The sequence below is a fragment of the Chaetura pelagica genome, unplaced genomic scaffold, assembly GCF_000747805.2.
Source record: "Chaetura pelagica isolate M959 unplaced genomic scaffold, ChaPel_1.0 scaffold914, whole genome shotgun sequence".
Lineage (NCBI taxonomy): Eukaryota > Metazoa > Chordata > Aves > Apodiformes > Apodidae > Chaetura > Chaetura pelagica.
In genome coordinates, this window is record NW_009953061.1 from 537,435 (window position 1) to 562,861 (window position 25,427).

Genomic DNA, 25,427 nt, shown 5'->3' on the forward strand with positions numbered 1-25,427 from the left:
AACCGCTTAAAATTAAATGCACTAAGGTAATGCACAAAAGTAAACTTAAGGAAATTCCCAAAACACATGCAAGTAATTTTATTTGAAATCTTCCTTTAACCCCAGTTATTATATTACTAGCTGCCATAAAAGTACTTACAACAAAACAAAGAAAAAAATTTTCATTTCTAGAAATCTTGTTTTTCCTTTTCTTTCAGCATAAATGTGAAAATCATTAGGAATTCTACCATCCCCAAACAGAAATAATATTTTGTGTTACCTCTTTCTGAACATCTTTTGCTTGACTCTCAGCTTCACTGAGTTGGCTTTTTAGACTAGCTGCATCCCGTTGATGTTTTTCTCTCAAAGATCCCATCTGATCTTCAAGTTCCTTTCGAGACATTTGAAGAACACTTATATCGCTGGTTAGCGCTAAGCTCTGTTTCTGAGAGCTGAAAAACAAAATCCAATTGACAGCTTGTGCTTTGAACTTAAAGAAACAAGAGGGTTTTAAGCACTTTTCATCCTTCAAAACTTCACACATTAGTTTTATTTAATATAGAAATATCAGCTTAGAGCAATCACAGAAGTGCAGGTCATTATTGTCTCCCTAAGCAAAGTACTGACACAAAAGGCTGGCCATAGTCTTGCTTTTAAATATATGTGCACAGCTTAATGAGTATAATTTCATTACAATCTATAACTTAAATCAGTTATAATTCCTCATTTTTAGTTTTTTACTTTTTATTATTCACAAAGGGTTTCTTCTACACTTCAAAGCATTCTGAAACAAATTCGTAATGAGAAGGCTGTCTAAGGTTGTTAGGATTTTAGTAATTTGCACAGACATTTCTTTGCTTTCTCCAGTCCTCTAAGCTAGTATTTTTCAAGTGTTTAGTACAACTGTGTAATAGTCAAAAAAAGCTCTAAATTAAGCCATTACAAACATCAGTGCAATAACCAAGTAGTGATAACCAAGTGCCTGTGCAAGGCAGAAAGAAATATAAGGGACAGATCTTGCCTATCTCCACTATACAAATCCTGTATCTGCTCGTGTCACCTTCTACATGAAAAAATAGTATGTTTGCAAAACAGAAAAAACTTGGTTTAAGTTTGGCATGAAACTGAGTTCTGCTCAATAATATGATATAAATAAAATGTCACAAAAAAATTCCAACATTTCAAATCAAATACTACTTTTGAGAAGAAAAAAATCCAACAGCTACTACTATGATACCGTCCTGTATCCGCTGGGCCCTTACCTAGAGAGCTCCTTCTCTTGTCGCTGAAGTTCAGTTGTAAGCAAAGTATTTTCCTTCCTTAGTGTAACACATTCAGCTTCCAGAGCACTCCACTCTGCCTTCAACTTTTCAAGTTCACCTGCATTGAATAAAATTTAATTGAATTGAGTAAAATTATTTCATGACTGCTTGAAGTATCACCAGCTGATATAAATCATAAATCTCAAATGTATTTGATTATAATCACATCACATGAACTCTCTCACAAGCCCCTGTAACAGTAGAAGATATTGTAATGTTTTATGATGTTTGTAAGCCATTAAAAAGCTAGTGCTTTTTTTTAATGCAAGCTTTTTCTAAGGCACAAAGAAATAAAGAACAGTGTTTATGGGTGTTCTCCAGTATTTTTGAAACGGTGACAGAAAGAAGTGTTTGAAAAAATCAATTTCCCAGACTTGAAAACAGCAAACAACTAGAATCACTAGATAGAATGCCTCTGCTCCAGGGAACAAAATGATTTAGGCAAGAACTAACAGGTGAAAATGAGACCTTTGAAATAAATAATTACTTGTTAAAAAGAGGTAAAAATACATATTGTACACATCTTCTTAATAGAATGACAGAGACTGGAGCCCGAACTGTAAAATGGCTCCTCTGATAACTTCACAAAGATTAACTGATTCAAAATTTAAAGTCTTCTCAGAGATCTGTGACAGTTTCAGTCCCTCAAACAGTACAAGTCTTCCACCTTTTTTAAGTGCAATTACACTCGATCTACTTTTAATATCAAAGGGTACCTAAGATAATATACATAACAGCTTTTGTAACACTACAAGCCTTGATATAGACATATACACACACTTGTGTATATACAGACATAGTAAATTACTACAGAGAAACAAATAGTGATTTGAATAATTGACATTCAGTACATTGAGAAGCTTCCTACTGTTAGCACTGGTCTGTGACATCCTTTAAATCAAGTACCTTTTAAGCGTGTAGCCTCCTCCTTCTTCTGATCCTCACACTGCTGACATTTAAGCTGAAAACTGGCTTGCAGTCTGACTATTTCTTTTTCATAATCTGAGGCATTTTTTTGCCACCGTTCGAGTTCCGCTCGCACTGTTTGAAGCTCATCTTGTAATGCAGAAATATCTGTATCTCGTTCTGATGCTGCCTTTTCTGCTACTTTCTGAAGAGACAGGATCTCATTCTGAGCACTGACTAGTTCATTTCGAGTGCTTGAAACTTCGTTCTCCTTTTCATCACGAAGATTTTCAATATCTTCTTGTAATCTTCGCAACTGAGCTGGAAAGCAGACATTAATGTTACTATTTTTTAAAATTGTACTTACTGAATATCTAAAAAAACATAACTCCCTTTTTCAACTCTCATATTTAATAAAAGAATCCTAATGCAATTGAAAAATACATTAACCTTGTCAAAAGCTGAAACCTTAAAGAGACACGTATGAGTGGTCCTCTATTAGAGAGTCAAAAGAAACAAGGATTATGGTTGGACAAAGCTTTCTTAGGGTTGTGTTGCATGCATGATGCTGAAACAACTCTCTAAAATCTGAGTCAAAGATTTAGATCCAACTTCACTGTAAGCAGAACAAATACTACAAAAGTAGGACACTGTGGGGTTTGGGGAAAAGAGGAAAAGCAAGAAAGCTTCTGTGATAAGCCAAACAGTCACAAAGCTGCATTGGAAATGTTTGCCTATTGAGCAATTAGCTTCTAGTATCTATAAACACTTGAGGCACAGAATCTAATTTCTACTCCAGTCCTTCACTTCTTTGCAAAACGCATTTTTCAAAGCACAAGATTAATTTTTAATTGAAAGGGCAAGCTGCACCAAATATATTGAACTTTAAGAAGTCCTTTAGCATTTATGGATTACTGTAAATGTGCAGCAGTCACGCTCTGGGTTATTTCTGCATGAAGCAAATCTTATAAATTATTCCTATTCAAAACTGCTCCATTACTAAACACCTCTGAGCACACCTACTTCAACTACTTTTCATTAACACACATGCAAATAGAATCCAGTGCAAATTGTTGAGAAGTACAGAGGAAAGGGAATCATGAAAGAACAAAATTTTAATTAAAAGTGACAGATGGAAGCAAAGTTTTTAATTTTTTCAGTGTTTTTGTTTTGTTTTTTTAAAGAACACATACAGAGTTCACGTGTTTCATTTTTAACATGGGAGAAAGCAATTACTAAATCATTGAATAATTGCTCTTAGAAGAAAAGCGCAAAGTTCTTAACATCACTTGAAAACGTAAGATAAGATACTATAGAGGCTGTTGATGAACAACTCCCTTTAAACATTCAGGCATGAAAACAAGCATGGCATGACTGAAAAACCAAACTCATACAGATGTTTGCAAAGTTTGTGGATTTGTAGAAATAACTTACACAGAAAACTTACTACCAAGAACACTGGAATTGTTTCTGAAGCTCTGGATGTAATTTGAAGTGCAATTAGAGAGAAAACTTCCATTACATCTCTTATTTATGTAAGCCATTACCTCATCTAAGCTGAATGCTTCACTTTTTTTTTTAAGAAGGAATGACAAGTTACTTCAATATCCCTGCTTTACATATCTGTTCAACTGAAGAATTTCACACACAGAGGGAGGATCTCAGCTGTTTCTGTGGCACCTTCTCTTCTCTATGACAAACATATAAAGCCATGTAGCACTGGCTGGCCTGAAACATTCATTCCATGAAAATATTTTGAGAAGTGTGACATATGAAGTTGCCAGGACTTTTTTTCTCTACTACAGTTCATAGAGGCTGCCAAAGGAGAACCCCGACATCCTGACAGCTTGTCCCAAGCTGAAAGATGTCACACCCTAAAAGCTTGGGAAGCATACAACAAACATTTAAACATTGAGAACTACCATGGAGAAAGGAGAAGAGGAAACAGAAGATCTCACTTGAGAAGGGTTGAGGAGAAAAAGAAGTACTGCACTGACACAAGGCACCTTGCAGTCAAGTTTGGCTCTGTCAGATTTTTACTTTGATGTTCTTTTATGATAGAAAAAAAAGATATTTCTTCTTTCTGTACAGAAATAACTATCAAATCCTGATTTCTAACTTATGCTATAGCATTTTTTAATTGTAGAATTTTCATTATTAGCAAGAAAAGATAAAAAATTAAATTTCTGCTCTTTCTTACAGGCGTAATGGCAGAAAACAAAAATTCTATTTATATGACATTAATATAAAAGTGTTATTATATAAAGGCTCTCAGTGTAACTGGTATATGACAAGTACCACACTCTATGACAAAAAAACACCCACAAAGTAACTTGCTAAACTATTTTTATTTCCTAAGCAAGGACTCAGTCCATCTGCCTGTCTGCTCATCTGCCTTCCAACCATTTTTTAGTCGAAAACAAATGATATGCTGACAAAGATACCAAGGTATGAAGTTTATACAGGTTTCATAACATTCAATGACTGAGTAGATGTTCAAACTAATGCTTGTTCTGTGGAAGAATCATAAATATAACCCTTATTGATTTTAGGGCTAGACACTTTCTTGACCCATGAGCTCACTCCCATGCACAGGCTGACAAGATAATGTGATACAGAATGTGACATAGAAGCTACATGCTGCTGTAATTATTTTGGGCTGAAAAGAGCATGACTTGTCATACTTTTAAAAAGCATAGACTCTACTGCAGAAATCTTACTGCATTCTCTGAGACTGGATGCAGAACTGGAGTGATTAAGAATTTATGCAAGAGGATTCCACCAATGCAGTGGAGTGAATATCACAAAAGGAGACTAAACCTTGTGAGTGCTCTGAAGAGAAAATAATCACAGTAAGAATCCCTGGATCATTCAAAGCTGAGGAAGACTGGAGAGAGAGGAAGGAGATGAGGTATCTGTTGCAGATTAGGTCTTTTGCATCTTTTAAGTTATGATTAGAACTGTAGGAATTGACAGGAAAAATTTCACAATAAAATTCAAAGATGTGGTGAAAGAAATCAGATTTAAAGCATTGACATTTTCCTTTAGTAGTGTTGATGACAGGACAGAAACAGCCAAAGCTACATATTTTCCCTAAAAGAGTCCAGTGAAAAAAAATTTTCCTACCTTGCAAAACATTTATTTGCTTGTTGGATTCTTCAACTTGTACTCGATATGCTTTTCTCTCTTCTTCCAACAGTGCTACAAATGAAAGTGAAAATGTGCCCAAAAGTTTCTGTTAGTAAGAAATATTTCAGCTCTGTAATTAACTTTAGTCACAACTTCCCCAACTGAAAAGATTAAAACAATTATAATATTTCAGTAAGTCAAAGCTAGTAGTTGTGTAAGTATTTTTTATTAATAGAGAGTTAATACTTAATCATTCCATTATTGTGGTAGTATTACAATTAATTTTAAATTAATACAATCTGTTGCCTGATCCAGAAACTGCACACGTACTAAATGGAAAATGGTGTGAGAGAAGAAAAAAAGAAGGATGTAAATATACCCCATAAAGAACACTGAACAACTGCAATTAAACTGGACTATACTATTCCTGTTAAAAACTATGCACAGATTGCTGAGCATAACAATACAACTGCATATCTGATAGGACATAAACAAAGAACTACCACTGAATGTATTTCATTATGTGCATGATCTGACTGAGATACAGATTAATCAATACCTGTAGATTAATACATTCCACAAGAGTGAAAGATATAGAGTTCAAGTATGTATGCAATACTACGAAAAGACAGTCTATCTTGAACCAAAAAGTCAGAGCTCAATCTGACTGTGTATAGAGTTTGGAAGGGAAAAAAAGGCAAAAGATTGAGATATTCTGTGTAGGAGATGTGAACACTATGAAACAAATTTATCTAACACACAGTCAGCAAACCTGGACCCCCTTGTAGGACTACCTGATAAATACAATTTTAATGAATACCCTAAATAACCAAGTTGATCTGGGTCTCACCTTGAAGTTCAAAGTATTTTTGTTTACTTGTCCTAGCTAGCTCTTGGGCTTCAATCAGCTCCTTGTGCAGTTGCTGAATTTCTTGCTTAGCCTCGGTCTCTGATTGTGCACCCTGCAATTCATCTGATAAAAGAACATTTTCTTTAAATCATAAATTGGTACAACCGTTTAATTTGCACTGCCATGTGATGACTGGTGACTGTATTCAAATAATCTGAAGTTAGTTAAAGTAAACTCAAAACCGGATTAGACAAGTATTAGCAAAAATATTAATACACTTTTAAAAGGAGAAAACCGTATGCAAAATTTAAAACTTACATTATATATAATATGCAGTATAAAATAAAAATGCAAATAAGTACTATGCAGTTTTTAAAAACACTGCATAGATTGGCAAGGAATCCTGGATTGACAAAAAAGAAGGAACCGGTATAAGACAATCCCTGACCATGTTTACAGCTTGTCTATAAAGCTTCTCTAGCCCTTTCTCCCAGCACACTTGTTGGCAATGATCCTGCATCCCAACCTCCCAAGTCCACCCTCCCACAGTCCTGCTCCACACAGCAGGCATCTCAGGCAGGCAGCAGCACCCCCGGGTCAGGCAGCAGCACCTGCCCTGAAGCTGGTGATACCCCTCAGCTGCAAGAGACGATGCAAAGAGCTGCTATTAAGTGCTTTGCTACTTCCAGTTTGCTGCCCTGCAAGGTTCAAGCTTCCCCCTCTCCCTCTGTGGACCGTAAGTACAAGGAAAGGAAAAACTGAGGGAAATTTTCTAAAACAAAATTAAGACAATTAAGATAAGTCCACCCTCCTTATTTCATTTAGTGGCCTAGCAAACAGTAAGCTAAATTTTGCCCTTTTTTTTTTTTTACTATGTCTTCAGAGATGAGGTATATTTTTAACACGATCAGGTATCCACACGTTGTCTAAACTCTACATGAAAACATTTGCAGTTCACCACTAGTTTTCTATTAACTAAAAGGTTTATTAAATACCTCTTGGACTTTTAAGAGATTACTTGCAGTCACAGACAAACGGATATTTTAAAAACTAAAGTTTTGGGGTAACATAAAAGAGGGAAAGTATTTTTAACTAGTAGCAGTGTCCTCTAGTGGGCACAGTAGAAACTAGATGCAATAAGGAAGAGGAAGACAACATTCCAGCCTGCAGGCATCTGCAATGCCAGGAACTGGGTCCAGGAAACTCTCATTCACTACATTTTCCTTAAGTATCATCTGTTGGAAACAGATATTTCAATAGGTGCAAGCAGCACCACTACACTGCCTAGGTAGAGGGCTAAAACTTCGACGTCTACTAGGTGAGAAAGGTAAAGGAGGAAAAATCAGTGAAAGAAGTCTGCTGCAAATCACTGAAGAGGGAGAAGACAAAGGTAGATGTAAATACACAGTTAACTAGTTAATAAATATCTACTGCTACAGACCGCATGAATTTAGGATAAATGATAATAAAAACCCCAAAAGATAAATTACTTTGGTTTTCTGGATCTGTCACTAATATAGGAAAAAAATAAATACAAGCTACAGTTTAGTTTGTTGTTTTACTTTTGACATTCATATTTACTATGTTACCAATAAAGAAACAAATTTTTTTCTGTTTTCTTCATTAAAATAATTGTTTATCAAATCATGCTGAAGTATTCATACTGTATCCCTCTAAGAAGCAGCTATGCTTTTCCTGTTCTCACAGTAATGAATTTGTGGGATCAAGTAGAGATGAGGGCACACAAGTGCTTTTAGACTTCTGAAGAATAAAATTATGAGAGCAGAAAGAACAAAGAGGACTACATATTTCATCCAAATACTTTCTTTTATAGTTTATTAGAGTTTGAAATCCAAGTTTCACTTTACTGAACATGTTTTGTTCTTAGCTTCTCATGGATAAACACTAGGGACAATTAGACTTTCAACCCTCTTTAATGAGACTGTTCAGAAGAAATGGATGAGGAAGTTGACAAACTATACTCAAATCATGCCTGATAAAGAAGCAGTGTCCCAAACAACAATAGACACATTAAACCAACTTTCTGCTCAACAGTTCTTTCCAGTCATTGAAAGCACACATCATAAGAGATAACACTGCTTCAAAGGAGAAGAGGAACTCAACTCAGGGAACAACAATCAGTTGAGCAAAGGCACAATCCCTGTCAAATTAAAAACCCTTTCCTGCTCAAATGCAATAGGGGAATTTTCATATGCCTGATATGCTTCTAAATTAAAAGCCAAAAAATATAAGTACAGTAACATCTTTTCAGTCTTCCCCAAACTGAAAATTTCTTTAACATCTTTTAGTTCAAAGTTAACACTATTTGTGCTAACTCTAGTTTTGAAAGAAATTCCCCAGTGAGTAGGATTTTATAAATAATAAAACTACTAAATATCATCAGGCCTAAAATTAGTTTCCTCACAAAGCAAATACACATCACAAAAACCTGATCTGAGAACCAATGCAAAAGACATAAATTTAAAAAAGCATCTGAGCAATTTCCAGAAATACTCAGCACTTCTCTTATCCTTAATTACAAGAAGGATAAAAAAGAAAAAAAAAAAAAAAAAAAAAGAAATTAAATACAACAGCTTGAAAATCTTCATTAAGTCTAGCTCATGGAAAAATTTTCATCTGTGATCTGGTTGTTTGCCATGTTACAAGAAAGGCTCTTAATTAACACCACTTTGTTTCCCCCTCCACACACACAGTTTCCATTAGCACTCACTGTCCTAAAAATCAGTGTGATCTGCACAAATCATTCCCAAAGCACAGGAAAACTTCTGGCCCAAGAAGTCCAACCCATGGGTCAGTTTTTGGGGAAAATTACCATTTTCAAATAATTAAAGAATATGATGGTGTGTGAAGGAATATTTTGCAATTTTAAGGTGTCTAAAATAAAATTTTCAATAAAACCAAAAGAAAAATAAAGCTCAGATTAAATTAATATTTACAAACAAGATGATACCAAGAGAGGTCTGCTTATATGTTTACCTTTACACTTTTCTTTTGGCAAGAGAGATGATACAGAACCACACTGAGGTCTTAACTGATCCTTTATCTGTACGTGTCTGTTCTGTGGAAGCAACTTTATGATACTCCAAGTCTCACAGTAGTTAACTTTCAGAATCTTGCAGGATTTCTCATGTTATTCAGATTAATGGCTTCAGAGTACTCAGGTGAAGTGAAACAATTAAAACTCCAAGTTTTCTTCAGCTTCAGAAGTTCCACATAAACTATGTATTTAAAGTATGTGGCTCTTGCAACATAAACCAATGGTTCCTGAACTTTCTGAATCAACAAACTTCTTTTTCTTTTGTAAAACTAGCACCATTCAGCAAACCCTCAACTGAAAACACTTTTTATTAAGAATCCACAGATCAGTCTTGTTGTTACAATGAATATACAAGGAGGTTTATAAGAATATGATTACTAACTTCTGATGACATTTATTGTTTCTTTCCATCTGTTTAATATCTACCTGTTTTTAACTCTGAAGTAAGTAGTCACAAACAGCCTGTCTAAATGAAGTCTTCCAGGGAACTGTTATCAATGGCTAATAAGTAATTTAACTCATGGGAAAAATAAAACAGCTCTACTAAGCTGTGACTCTTTTCCCCCTCCCCTCTTTGCCAGATACTGACTTGCAAAAAATTGAAACAAATACTGAATGCACTCAAAGTTCATTGATGGAAAATACACTTGGAGAAACTATGGCAATTAAATGTCTCATCATTTTCTTGTTCTATTTGTTTACTAAATACCAAGAATTAAACAAAAAGGAACCCTGCCTTTTTCAGCAGCCCTTTCCGCATTCCAAACACTTGCCAGATTAGAAACCTTCTCACTCTTCCTTAATTATATGATTGCAAAACAAATCCCCTTGAAAGGTTTTCTGTTGCAAATAAGATCCTTTTTAGGGCAAAATCAGGCATACAAAGTAGCTCTGTGACAAAATCTAATCCAAAACTGTGGGTTTACAGGCTGTTCATAAAAATTACAAGGGCAAATGATTCATTGTACAGATTTTTTTAATGATATCACGAGAGCAAAATACACATGTCCATACTTGTTATGAACTGCAGGCATTAAGAGCAAATCCCAAATAGAACACACTCAGCATCTCAAATGCTCCTTTTTAAACTGCTTTGCTGAGCTGATAGCACTGGAAAATATCAAACTCAATTTTAGTTTTGCTGTTTGGAAACACACACAGAATCACACAATCTTAGGGGTTGGATGGGACCTTGAAAGATCATCTAGTCCAACCCCAAAACACAATACAGGCAGTTTTGGGAAATCCTTCTGCCATAAAATGAGAGAAATATAAACAATTACAGAAAAAAGCTGATCTCCTGTCTTTCTGAACCATGAGGAACTGTGACATTGTTTTTACTTGTGATTCTGACATAAGCACCAGTTTACAGATCTTATCAAATGTCTAATTCTACATAAAGCATAAAATTAACTTTCAGTATGCTAAATATAACAACTAAAATTTTTCAATACGTAAATATTGGCTTGTTAATCAAGTTCTACGGTCATGTCTCCAGTGTAACAAGCAGTAAAAAATTATTTTAAAACTATAAACTCAAAGCTAAGGCTCAGCAATAATTCTAACTACAGTTAAGCAAATATTAAGCAAAGATTTTACATTTTCTTTTTAACCCATAAGGTGCAAACTAACAAGCTTTTCTGATAGTTTTGGAAACTATACAAGTAAAATTTGGCAACACTTAAAAACATATCCATAATGGAAGAATTCTGCCTCTCCACAGCTATTAGCCCTAAATTAACGGTATACTGCAACTATTTCTTAAACTGTACTTGAAGTTATAACACAAATTCCTAGAATAGTGTTGGTGAGTGCAGAAACTAGTATAAAGTATTTCAGTACTAACACTCAGAGCTTTTATATCACATCACCCAAAGGAATCGTTATTGATACTTAAATGCAGCTCTTCCATACTACCATGGTCAGAAAATTTGAATTTCAGCACTCTACTTCAATGTACATTTGATAAAAACCAGGTAGACAAAAAAAACAGTATACATAGATTATGCATCTTAAGTTATAAAAATAAATTTGCTTACCTTTCAGAAGAGCTACTTTAGCAATAGGTTCATTTAGATCTTGGTCATCCATTTGGGCATCTAAAAAAAACCCCACACATTTCAGGAAGCAAGTAATACGCAGACAGTCTTCATACATGCATTCTTATAGCAAAGAAGCTTCTACATTCTTCTCACTTAACAACAGTTAATTACCAAGTTGCAAAATTGACAATACTGCTTTGAAGTTGCACCTGGCTCCACTGTTTGAAAATGCTTGTAATTAAGTGATTCAATTCAGACTAACTTGATGTTACAGAAACCTCAGTTAAAACACTTACCTGTAGTGTCGTCGCTGCTTTTTTCCTTGCTTGGACTAAGAGTGTCTGACAATTCAGATTCTTTGACTCTTGCTTGATTTTCTGTAAGAGACAAGGAAAATCAACTACATTCAGTAAATGTTTTATTCAGTCTCTTAACCATAGTTTCTTTTATAAATCTAACTACTGCTAAATGCCAATAGCAAACAGTCAAAGAAACACATAAAAACCTGGTGGTTGATTATTTCTTTGCAAATCTGGGTTAAAACGGATTCAGCATCACTAATCCAGCCTAGCATTTAATAGGGAATGCAACTGCCTCACGCACAGCCTGAACTTCTGTTAAAGCTGTATTCTTGCCAGCTGGAACTCTGTGCAAAAGCTGATTCAATCAGGGAACAAATAAGAAAGGAAAACTAGAACAATGCAGATACTGTAACAAGTCAGAAAGAAACTGCTGTTAAGAATAAAACTATGCTTCAGTATTTTGGACAAAACAAAAAATAGCAACAAGTCTTGTATATACTATACTGTTTAAAAAAGCGTGGCATGAACCAGCAAAGAATCACAGCAACATAAATAAGTACACTAATTTCTAAAAAGAATTTTCAGTTCAAATTGTATCCTTTCCAAAATACCTGCATGAAATATCTGTTCATACACAACCCATCACATTAGTACATGCAGCTTAGTGAAGTCACACGGGGTTTTTTTGGGCTTTTTTTTTTACCCAGTTCTACATATCTAGGTGTATGTAAACCCATATATATATAAAAATATATAAAGGCATAATTACAACATTCCCAGTATATAGAATTCACTTCTACCATTTATGCAGAAAAACATAGTGAACACAAAATTTCCTCACATAAAGATTTTGTAGAAGCAACAAAAACTATCAGCACATGAGAAGAAAGACGCACAGCACAAAATAAATCGTGCTATAGCAATAGGGTTAATATATGAAAACATGTAAAAAACAAAGGAGTAAATGCACACAAGCTTCCTAATTTTTTTAAAGTAAGAGAAGAAACAGGACTCAACATCTCTAAAATGAAAGGAGTTAAATGGGAAGTGAAAACAACCTATGCACTTGCAGTGAGAAATTAGCAAGATGACAAAACACAGGCAGGTTAATACTGAAAAAAAGTTTTCTTCATCTAACATGAAAAGTCTTCTATTTCTCCATGCCAAATTAACATCCACTTATACATTAAACAGAAGTTGCAAGTACAAACAAAGCACCTGATCAAGAGCCAGACTCTTCCTGTCTTAATGTAACTGAAATCACTGGAGAGGAAGAAGGGGAATGCACCTGAACACTAAGAGCAGAAGGGGGTTCAGATCTAGCAGCTATTCCAAACAGATCTCATGTGACTCCTACACACTTCAAAGGTCCTAATGACTGCAGCAGTTAAAAACTTGAGTTTGGGGGTGGTTCTCAGATAAAACAAAAAGTATGCTTTCTTATTTTTAGGAGACCAGTTTTAACTAATATCTACAGACGTTACAACACAAAGCATTTTACATGTATTGTATAGAATCAAGCTCATAAGATTGCCATTAAAATACTAAGAATTACTAAACCAGGTAATACACTCTTTTTAAAGAATTAAGAAAAGTAGCTCCTAAAAGCCTCACCCATGTTGCTTGTATTAGTGACCAACCCAGAAGTGCTAAGCTGAGCAATATCTGTATCCAGCTAACTTCACCATATCTGGTCATACATGGAAATGCAGCTTTCTTGCTCAGAAAGAACAGTGCAAGTTCCAACCGCAGAATTAATTTTCTCTCTGCCCACCTCCCTCCTATTAACCCCCTCCCACCCACCCTTGGGTACACCAGCTTTTTCCTCTCTCCTTTCCCTCCTCCCCCTGAAACAAGAAAGAAGATTAGGCACTAGAGAAAAGATGCATCAGTTTCTACATCTGAAACAGCAGAAGTCAAAACCAGAAATGTTTTAGAAACCTGCTTCCTATTCTGGAACCACAGTCATAAGCACAAAACTCTTTCCTGCACTGTATTATTTCACAGCAGTTGTCCCTACTTCCCGTAATAAAACTGAGCTGAATAAATATAGCCAAAATGATGCAGTATATTAAAATGTGTTGACATCATTCTTTCTTGATGAGTTAGAATATATTAACAAGCACTAAAAATAGCTCACTGCTTTGCAAGATAGCTGGCATGCAAGTGTTACATTACAGTTATTGTATGCATTCTGTGGCCAAATATGGCATCTGTAGCCTATAGCTTACGAGCAGAAACAAGGTGCAATTTCATGCATTAAAGTAAGAGAAGATAAAGTGAAAAATCTCTAAAATACCAGAACTTTTAACACACTAACATTCAATACAATAACATGTTGCAGAAGGACAGAGTAAATTAATCAGTTATGTCTAGACATGAATAAAAAGCTATATAAGTGGAGTCAGCCTACAAATCCAAACAATCTTACATTATTAGACACACAGGAAATATTGATCTACACACTTTGCAACATTCCTGATTTTGGCACAGCAAGATAAGGATAACTGTTCCTTGACAACATAAATATTTTCTAATTAATTCCTTGTATTTTACTTGCTTTACACAAAGGATAAAAAGGTTAGAGCTGCACATTTTTATTTTACTTGGTAGAAGTACATTTAGGGAGTTAGTAATAACTTTGAAGTTTTACGGGTGTAAGTTAGAAAAAAAGTCAAATTAAAATACACTTCTATTTAAAACTTAGAGACCAAACATTATTTCTATTTATCCCTATAATAAAAACAAAAGCATGTTTGAAACCCATGCAGACACTAGAGACCTAAATCAATTTACAATAAGAGATTACAACTTTTTTTAAACATGCATATTCAGATAAGAACTCGGTCAAAACTGAGACCAGTATTTCATGTACTCCATCTTCAAATTGCTTTCTTCACATTGTTTTAACCCCCCTCCCACCCACCCTTGGGTACACCAGCTTTTTCCTCTCTCCTTTCCCTCCTCCCCCTGAAACAAGAAAGAAGATTAGGCACTAGAGAAAAGATGCATCAGTTTCTACATCTGAAACAGCAGAAGTCAAAACCAGAAATGTTTTAGAAACCTGCTTCCTATTCTGGAACCACAGTCATAAGCACAAAACTCTTTCCTGCACTGTATTATTTCACAGCAGTTGTCCCTACTTCCCGTAATAAAACTGAGCTGAATAAATATAGCCAAAATGATGCAGTATATTAAAATGTGTTGACATCATTCTTTCTTGATGAGTTAGAATATATTAACAAGCACTAAAAATAGCTCACTGCTTTGCAAGATAGCTGGCATGCAAGTGTTACATTACAGTTATTGTATGCATTCTGTGGCCAAATATGGCATCTGTAGCCTATAGCTTACGAGCAGAAACAAGGTGCAATTTCATGCATTAAAGTAAGAGAAGATAAAGTGAAAAATCTCTAAAATACCAGAACTTTTAACACACTAACATTCAATACAATAACATGTTGCAGAAGGACAGAGTAAATTAATCAGTTATGTCTAGACATGAATAAAAAGCTATATAAGTGGAGTCAGCCTACAAATCCAAACAATCTTACATTATTAGACACACAGGAAATATTGATCTACACACTTTGCAACATTCCTGATTTTGGCACAGCAAGATAAGGATAACTGTTCCTTGACAACATAAATATTTTCTAATTAATTCCTTGTATTTTACTTGCTTTACACAAAGGATAAAAAGGTTAGAGCTGCACATTTTTATTTTACTTGGTAGAAGTACATTTAGGGAGTTAGTAATAACTTTGAAGTTTTACGGGTGTAAGTTAGAAAAAAAGTCAAATTAAAATACACTTCTATTTAAAACTTAGAGACCAAACATTATTTCTATTTATCCCTATAATAAAAACAAAAGCATGTTTGAAACCCATGCAGACACTAGAGACCTAAATCAATTTACAATAAGAGATTACAACTTTTTTTAAACATGCATATTCAGATAAGAACTCGGTCAAAACTGAGACCAGTATTTCATGTACTCCATCTTCAAATTGCTTTCTTCACATTGTTTTAACCCTACATTAGTATTGGAAGCAGAGTTCAGTAAACAATGTACCTTCCCTTCATTAATTTTGTTTCTTGAGCATTCACGAGAACCCAAACTGCTAGCTTAAGACAGAACATGCACTGAAATGACATAAAAAACATGCTTCAAAACCAGTGAAATAATCCAGAAATCTAACCTTTCAAAAGCTTTGTTTCTTCAACTTTTGCTAGATGTCCTTCATCTATGATCTTGTCTGCCAAACAAAATAAGCATTACTTTCCAAGCTCAAATTAAGCAAGCTTTTCCCTGCACACATCTACGTAGGCTACATTCCATGACCAAATTAAAAGCTGATAATATTACTTCCTACTCAGGCATGAACAAAAACTTTATTCTGGCATGGAAAAATGACACAGAGCACACAAGCCTCCTGGAACTATGTGATAAAGTGTGTAATTATTTCTTCTGCAATTTATTAGCTTACATTATTAATGCTTCAGTTCACTAATGAGAAGTTAGGAAAATTAATGGTTATGAACTTTTAAAAAAATCTAACTTGGATCATAAATGATTAATACATTTCTCAAGTTATAGCTATAAAAAAAGGAATTCTAAGTGCTGGTTGCCTGAAACTGAAATCTAGAAATATTCCACAGTAAAACAATTGAGAAATCAACTCCAAATCACAAGTTTTAACAGTGCCTATGAAAGGTACACAGAAATAGCCTTTCTTGGCTTATAACTTTCAGAGAACTGCACAGACTTCCAGAAAGTTGTATATGCATCACATTCAGGTTCACAAAAATTGAGTTTACATACAGTGTATACAAGGAAGTCTTTTCATGTATATCAGGTATATAAAAACCTAAAAGATGGAATTTGAGACTAGATTTCTAACTTCATCCTAACTCCAGTCATGACAGGATGGCAAACAGTAACCAGGGAAGAACAGGTTTGGGTTAATCAGACACTAGAAGAACTACCGAACCAGTAAATTAATTTCTTTTTCAGAGATTTCATTATTTGAAATTCCTTAACAGTCATGGCAACATGCAAAATCGAGGGTCACATATCTTACAGATCACATCATCAATCTCTATGAAGTAGATCTTGCCATTTAGACAATGAAAGCTGTCAACACCCACTGAAGCACTAGGCTTGAAGTTGCCTCTCTCCCCACTCTGTGCTCTCCCTGCTGTCACCCCATGCACCATCTGCAGGGAACTGAGAAGGCTGCAGAAGCAGCGCACACAGAAGAGTTCAGTCTAAGGAAGCTGGATGATGTTAAATCCTTCTCAATTTTTTTAGTAAAAAAACAGTGAGCTTTAGTCAGCATTTCCAGCTACAAGTAACTGAAGATCAAGAAGCCTCAGTACTCCCCAGATGGCATGTTGTCATAGCCATGACAGTCTAAGGACAGAGGCAGGATGCTATTTGGATGGAAATGTCTTTTTCAACCCTAAAAAGAAGCTTTCAGACAAAAAAATCCCTGAGGTCTGAAGAAGGGCTTACATGGCCAAAAGCCTGTCCTCTCTGCTCCCTGCCCCACCAGTCAGACAAACCAGTCTAAAAGAGATATTCCCTCCAAATCTACAAATATTGTTCTGCATTCCTACAGCATTTTAAAAGTACTGCTTCAGAAATACACTAAAGGGCACACTGGATTTTCAGGACTGGCTTCAGGTCTCAAGCAACTGTAGGAGATCACTCATCATCCAATTTGAGAACAGCCTTGAGTTTGTCAGAGCTGGAGTGTCACTATACCTAAACTTAAGAAGGCACCACAGAGGGAATCAAGTTACTGCAGCCACAAGTAAAGAGCTACTGAGTGATGAGTCCTCTTCCGTTAAATAGAAATATTTTTTAAAATCTAAACAAAAGACTTCATATGTGATTATTCCAGGACTCAGCTAAGGCTGGAAGGGGCATGGGGAGGAAGACAGCAAGAATGCAATTGAGCAATTCTAACTGTATATCTGAAAAAAATCAGCTGAAGGCAAAAACCATACACTCAAAGTAGCTATCACCTGCTTCATCTGAAAGGTCACACCTCATCTATGCTGGCCTGTTATCTTAAAATAGGCTTCTATAATCAGTTTATAAAAGAAAACTTAGTATTATGAATCGATGGACCTTGGAGGTTTCACAACTTAGTGACTGTTAAAAGCAGAATAATTACAGTACAAAACAAAGAAACCAGTCTTCTTGGGCCAGATGTTTTTCCAAGCTGAAACCTTTACACCTCTTCACACTTTAAAAAATTCTCAGCTCCTAAGACTAAAAAAAAATAAAATCTGCAGACCTTTCTTTTTTTCTTTTCCATGATGGATTACCCTTTCCTAATGTTAACTATGAACTTGAGCATTTGTACTACAGGTTTCTTTTTGACTCTATTCAGCAAAGACCTTCAGCAGTAACACACAATCCCCCTGCCCAGCATGAGCCAAAGCTGGTACTGCCAGGATTTTTCACTTGATGGCTGGCATCTCCCTTAACTTCCCAAGAAAGTAAGCAATTTGTGTTTTATGAATGCTAGCATTAGCATATTTCAAAGCCAACAAAAATAATTTCAGCATGCCTATGTATATTTAGATAATAAGCAGAAAATGGCATGTTGATGTCATTGAACTAAATATAATTTTATTCTGCACTGTTGCCACCATAGTCACTAAACCCAGCAGAACCCAGACAACAAAGTAAAAGCAGAAATGTCTGTATCTTTAAAACTTCCCTTTTTTCAGATCTCTGTATATTTTCATATTACTATTTCAGAAAACATTCATAAATTTGATTTTTTAATATTTTTTAATCAATCTGCATTTTCCCTAAATCAAGATACATATTTTTTGCTACCAAAATTAGGGTCAGGATCTTAGCTTCAATTTCTGGCACAAATAATTTTTATCTTTCATGCTATGCAGTAGCTACTTTAAAAAAAGGAAAGAGATACTGATACATATAATAACAATAATAATTAATAATAGTTACTGAAACAATCTGCTTTAAAAGTTAAGCTTTCAGTTCATCTTTTAAGATAGCCTGTGCTTCTTTGTGCACTTCCAAGGCAGCTTTTCTTTAGTGTTTCAGGAATTTCCAATCTTTTCACTTTAAGAACTCCCTTTAAGATTTATGTTGTCTATCACTGTGCAAAATACAATAGTTCAGATCTGTTAACACTACAATGATCACTTAAAGGAACACACCCCAGTGCATGTTTGGGATTTTTTTTAATCAAACTATTCTTTGAAAGAGGCCAGTTTTGAAGACCAATGAAAGGAACCTGGACCCAAACACATTTCAAACCATCTCAAACTAGTTATACTAACAGCTTTAACTTTACTTATTACATCCAGGTCAGAAATTCCTTGAAAAGTTGAAAATAGCCATTCAACCCATCCAAACACTACTCCATTATATATTAGTAAATAAAAAAAAAAAAGTCAAAGGCAATGTTAGTTAAAAAAAATAAATTAAAAAAAATTACTTGCATTAAAAATCATAGATAAAAAAAACTTCACAATCAGGAAAAATGTAATGACATAGTTTGTTTTCTTAAGCAAACATTAACTGTACCCTGTCATTCAATGTATAGCACTGCAAGCAATATAAGAAGGAGCAAAGGAAAAACAAGTCTGTTATACTTTCCTTGTTGAAATTTAAAAGGGAAGAGTCCAATGGGCATAATTTTAAAAAGTATGGTCTTGCTTCTGCTTATAAATACTCCCCTCTGTTCAACTTTACGTACCTAATTTCTGTAAACTCCTAAGTCAAAGAATAATCCTCTTGGCTAAGAAGTTTTTCTCTGAATTTTAACAGCACTTTTTTCTCTTCATCCTAATGATATTTTTCACCCAGTGGACAAAAAGTATTGGTATCTTAAGTTTCTCCTTAACTATAGATATGCAGACTGTGCTGTTTCCTTACTCATTTTCAAAAGCAATTTGCTTTAAAAAAAGTCTTATTCCAGAATAACACATCTTTCTAAAGCCTAGTACTGCTTATTATTTGTTCTATTTTTCTTGAAAGAATCTTTCAGATTCCCACATAAAAATTAAGGCCATTTCCCTTTTTTTTCCCTTTGTAACAACTAATTTGAAAATATGTAGAGACCTTTAATAGACACTTGGAATGAAGGCATCATTCCCTTATCTCTGTCCTACTGCTGCCTGTGATGTTTGCTTAAACTGACAGTGTTACACTTTCAAATTTTTACTTTGTAACAGGTAAAAAGTGCACTCAGTTTTAAATGTCATGTGGCAACATCACCATCCTTTTATTAGTAGGACAATAATGGATTAACTTCTAAGAGGAGACAATGTGATCATCGCTTTGCAAGAGCAAAGATACTGCTACAGAAGCCTGTTTAATGTCATCATTCCATGCTTAGAAAACTTCTGCTACTTATTAACATATTAAATAGTAGTGATAAATTCTGGCTTCCTTCCACCTTATCTGTGCTTTCTGTTGTTTTTAAAACAAATGTGATGAACACTCTTGTACTCACTCTGACACTCTATGAACTGATGAATAAAAGTGCAGTCCCCTCCACTCTTTGAAAGAAAGTGCTCTAGTAAAGAAAGAAACACTTAAGTTTACATCTTCTTACCATTCTCAAATGGATACAACAAAAAATTTGAAAGGAATATTAACAATATTTGTAATTGTGTATTTACAGTGAGCTTTTGAAATCTGAGTCAAAAAGCAAGCAGACAAAATGTAATTGAAATTATGTCTGAGTGATATTAGAAAATAATTACTCGTTTCAACTGATAAGAAGAGATACTTTAACTGTGTTTTCAAGGGGTACTTAAAAATATTAAAATCTAGAGCAGTTCTTAAGTATAATAAAAAGCCTCTTATCTCAAAAGAAGCCATTTTAAAAATACCCCTTTATTTCATAGAATCACAGAACTATACAGGCTGGAAAAGACCCTTGGGTTCACTGAGTCCAACCATCATCACTAGTCTACAAAGTTCTCCCCTAAACCATATCCACCAACACCACATCCAAACGACCCTTAAACACATCCAGAGATGGTGACTCAACCACCTTCCTGGGCAGCCTATTCCAGTGTCTAACAACTCTTTCTGTGAAAAAAAAACAAACTCCTAATACCCAGTCTAATTAAAAAAAAAAAAATTAAGAACCAATTATAAAAAGACCAAACATTCTGCATTTGGCATTTGCTGTATTGCTCTCACAGGTTAGGTGGTGACAAAATGACTTCCACTAAACGGACAAATTCATAATTTAGGCAAAAAGATTAATGCACATAAGTGATACTTAAATCATATTACATTTAGAATACATATGATGCACTATTGAAACATGTAACTCCATAGCACTGATGTCTCTAGTTCTTCCCATTTTACAATTCATAATCAGAGATGGACAATTCCAAATTCCAAATCCACACATTGAAGAAATGAAACATGTTTAACCTGTATTCTTCAGCATTTTATTAGCTTTAAAAGGACATCTACTAAGGTTTTCTTTGGACCTCATTTTATTATCCATATTTAATACCCTACTGAAATGCATTTATTTTCCAAGTGTTGCTGAGGATCTTCCTTTATTTTTTGAACAAAGTTTCCCTGCACTGACAATTTTTGGAAGAAGGATAGTTCTACCTACAGCAGAGACCTTAAAACTGATTTCAGTTTCCAGGTTTACCCAAATCTTTTTATAGGACCTTGTTCAGCTCCCAACACCATCAGAAGCTTGCCTCTTCAAGTAAAAAGGTGCTAACACATTCTGAAGAGCCTCAAAAGTCCTTTGACCTTAAGAATCTTAAATTTGAAAAGGTTGATTTTTAGTACACAAACCAGCAAAATGTGTTACATTCTAACAAAATTGTTCAGTCATTAGCTTCTGACATCAGAAGCTTAGTTGTTAAGATCAAATACATAATACTATGCTTTACTACATTCCAAAGTTACTTCAAAAAGCAAATTCTTTCCTAACCCACAAGGGCAGGGCTTTTAAGAGACAGCACCATGGCTAAAGCATTTATTTTCAATATTTAAACTTTGCGGGTTTTTTTTGCCTTTTTATATGATCCTCTAAGTGACTTTATAGGAATTTCTCATGTTTTCCTTTATACAATATGCAGCTCACAAAACAAATATAAGAGCCAGGTATAACACAACTCAACGAGAAACATCCCACTTATTTCAACAACTCATTTCTACACAACCTTTATTAGTGGCTTGATGTATAAGAAGTTTCTGGCTTCTGCACCAGAAGTTCCATATGTGCAGTAAGAGAAAATAAATGCTTAACCATCATTATTTTAATACACTTTGCTATAAAAAGACTCAAGAGAGACTATAACATGTGTTCTTCGTTCCCCTACTTGAAGTACAGCTCTGTTATTGTTATGGATAGCCACAGAAAAAAAGTAATGTAAAACCTTTATTCTTGCAACAGCCAGGCAGTATGCCTAGAGACACACCTTGAGGCCCTGACCTGATGTTTTGAGAAAGAGAAGGAGAGAAAAGGAATCTTTAAAACATACTGATTTTACATGATCTTACCATCACTTCCCTCTGACAAGAGAAGTGGGATGGACAGTGTATACACCTTTCTATACAGATAGAGAGAACTTTTAAATTCCCTTGCAGGCCATCTAGTACAAAAAAATTTTAATTTCTGACTTCTGCCTTGAACTGTGAAGTCTTTCCCTTATGCAAAATATCTGCAACCTCTTTCACTGACAGAGTTGCTCAATCTACATTATAAACCCTAAATTCTTAGCTCTTAAAATAATGCATGACTACTCAGCAAAAAACCCAACAACAACAAAACAAAAAAAACCAACCCAAAACCAGAGTTGCCTTCTGCTGCTTTTAAGAGAACAAAATCCAGAATCTGGCAGTGAAAGTTGCTTGCCATCTGTCGCTATGAGTGCTATAGAAAGGACAGGATGACACAGAAAGGCACAGACTGTCATGAAGAGAACACAGGCCAGCAAGCTTTAAAACGCCAGAGAAATGTGGATGGACCAGGTATAGCAGAGATGCAGAAGAATGAGGCAGAACAGACAGAATAACAGAAACCTGGAAAACTATGCTAAAATACAGATTTAAAAAAATATCATGGTAGATGCACAAAAGAAAAAGGAGAGACTGTATAAACACACTGAATCATAACTTGAATGAGCAGTTATACGTTGTCTATGTTAATAAACAGAAATTGGCAGAGACCTTCCTAGAACTCCCATGTTTATGCTCAAGTCCTACTTTTACTCATAGGAAGGAAGAATCTATACTTTCATGCATCTATCCAGATGACATTTTGACTCTTATGCAATCCAAAGTCAGTCAAGAAGGCGTTGCTTCTTTAACTTTGACAAGACAGTGCGTGTCAATCTAAGAACAAAGTGCAGCAGTCCAGAGAACTGGGAACAAACATCCAAGTCTCCTGCTTGCTATTCTCAGCATGTATAGTAGCCAAGTACCTAAAATGGTAAGACATTAAGGGATAACTAAGTATTCAGATTAAGGGGTGTTTTTTGAACAGTTTGTCAGTATTTAAATTGATCTTTCCTCCTGCTCTCAGTAAGAAATAGACATGAGGTTATGCCATGATTAATTTATTTTATATTGCTATTAGTGTCCCTGTTTAAGACACTTCATTTATAATACCAAAATAAGGCTAAAAGTTAATAACTACAGCTAAGAATTTTGTTTCAGAACTGTATACAGTAATCCTTATCTCTGAATATTAAAAACACAAGTCCTCTATATAAATTTCCCAACCTTACAACTAAAACTACCACCACTCTTCAGAGCTCCTGCCATCTAGCACAACAAAGCCAATTGTGAAGAAAGCTTCATCCAAGAAAAAATTAACATAAGATGCCAAGTGTATCTTAGCCAATGGAACAATATAGTGAACTCAAAATTCTAGCTAGAAAATCCTTGCTGTACATAATATTGGACATAGTCTTATCAGACAATTTTACTCCAAAAACGTCAAGTATATTTTAAGACCCATTAGTTAAAATACCTAGCTTAACTACTCTTAAAAAAAAAACGCCCTCAGTTCAATCTGTCTTCATTCCTGTTCTACATAAAGCCACTCCTGAGTTTTAACTAGTTTCCACTATTTCTATATTTCATTTACTCACATTTCTTTCATGTCATATAGTTAGAAAAAAATGTTTTGCTGGCTTGACTTACAATACCCAACTTACTAGAAAAAAGGTGCATGTCTATGTTGCAAGGGAAAACAAAGCTAAGAGGAAAAAAGCCAGTGAGTTTTCTACTTGTGTCACAAGCCTGACATTCAGTCAACTCCTATTGATTCCAGCAGCAAAATATAAAGACAGACAACTTCCAAATTGGCTCATTATGCTTTACAGAACTTTCTAAAAACACCTAAACTGGAAGTCTTAAGCAAAAAAATGCTGGTCAAAGGAATGGACAAATTAAATTTCATTTTTCAAGAGAGTATTATTCAAAGTAAAACTTCAGAGAACATTTTGAATATGTTCAGCTTCAAACATCAACCATAAGACAAAAGGTAGCCTTAAGATACACTACCTTTCTCTGTGCTCCCATTAATTTTAGGTATGAAGTCATCAACTTGTATGCCTAGGATTAAGAAAGGGTATTATTTCTGGAACCAAGGAAAATGTTTTGGGTTTTGTTTCTTTATAAATACAGCACTGTGAAATGCATCTGGCTTTTCATATCATCTCCTTCTTTTAAGTGTCTAATCAAAACAGGCAAAATTTAACATGTTTTCCTGCACTACAGATCATATTTCTCATTGTTCAAACAGAGGTTACTATCATCCAAAGAATTACTGCCGATTACATTTTAAAAACAACAAACAACCCTTATGTAAAATGTATTTAAACACCTTCCAAATGTTGGAACCCAGGCGCAAACAGCACTGAATTGAGCAATGACCCACAAGTCTGGACACTCGCAACAGCAGTGCCCTCTGCTGGCACTCTGCTGAGGCCACGGCTTTCGATGTGAAGAAGCAATACCAAGGAGAATGCACTACTGGGATAACTGTTAAACATTATTCTTTTGCCAGACGCCTAGACTCCATTATAATAAAAGTAATTGAACAGAAAAATCTTGGAACCAGCTTGAAACAAGAAACTGATCACACCTACCTAAGCTGTTGTGTTCTTTAAGAGTTTTCTCTTGAAGATGTTCTAACCGTACTGTAAACAAAAGTCCAAGATAAAGATATTTCACAGGTTAAAAGAAAAACAAATAATCAAAGTTTCTTCCCCATTGGTGACTAACCTTGTAAAGCAGTTAGTCGCTCATTGGTGAAATCATTATCAGCCTGCAAAGCTTCTATTTTTGCTTGAAGCTCTTGCTCTCTCTCTTCCATTTCATCTATTTTATGCTGCAGTTCTTTTTTCTCAGCCAGTCCTTTCTGTTGGATTTCTTCTTGTCTTCCTTCTGCTACCTGCTCAAAAAAATATTAGAGAAATCCTCAAGCAAATAAAAATTAAAATGTAACAGAATAGATATTCTTGATTTTTGTATAACTAAGTAACTTCCTTTGCTAGTAAAAAAAAATGCCGCCAATGCAAAATTTCTGCTGTTATTTTTCTGTAAGTTTCACTTCAAGCACAATAATAATGAGAAGGAATCTCAAAATATCTCAGGTAACTTTTTGTGTGAGGAATCCAAGTTTTACAGGAACAGTACAAGGGCTACAAAACACCTAGAAGTCTCCCAGCATCTCAAATTAATCAAAACTCAAGAGGCCTTCTGCACTGAATGCACACTGCACAGATCATCTTTATTGAAAGCCATGTCTTTTTCCTTGCTGAACTTCATTATAACAAGTTTCAAAG

At 34.8% G+C, this 25,427-nt stretch overlaps 1 protein-coding gene across 1 annotated transcript in view; it reads right to left on the reverse strand.

Annotated features, from left to right (window-relative positions):
* SLMAP (sarcolemma associated protein) overlaps positions 1-25,427 on the reverse strand; it is a 73,149-nt gene that overhangs the window by 6,294 nt on the left and 41,428 nt on the right. Inside the window, exons 10-19 of the mRNA XM_009996668.1 lie at positions 24,865-25,033; positions 20,099-20,161; positions 15,791-15,847; positions 11,583-11,663; positions 11,284-11,343; positions 6,187-6,309; positions 5,334-5,408; positions 2,208-2,528; positions 1,242-1,359; positions 260-431 (exon numbers count right to left, since the gene is read on the reverse strand). Coding sequence (XP_009994970.1) covers positions 260-431; positions 1,242-1,359; positions 2,208-2,528; positions 5,334-5,408; positions 6,187-6,309; positions 11,284-11,343; positions 11,583-11,663; positions 15,791-15,847; positions 20,099-20,161; positions 24,865-25,033 — 1,239 coding nt within the window. The remainder of the gene's footprint in view (positions 1-259; positions 432-1,241; positions 1,360-2,207; positions 2,529-5,333; positions 5,409-6,186; positions 6,310-11,283; positions 11,344-11,582; positions 11,664-15,790; positions 15,848-20,098; positions 20,162-24,864; positions 25,034-25,427) is intronic.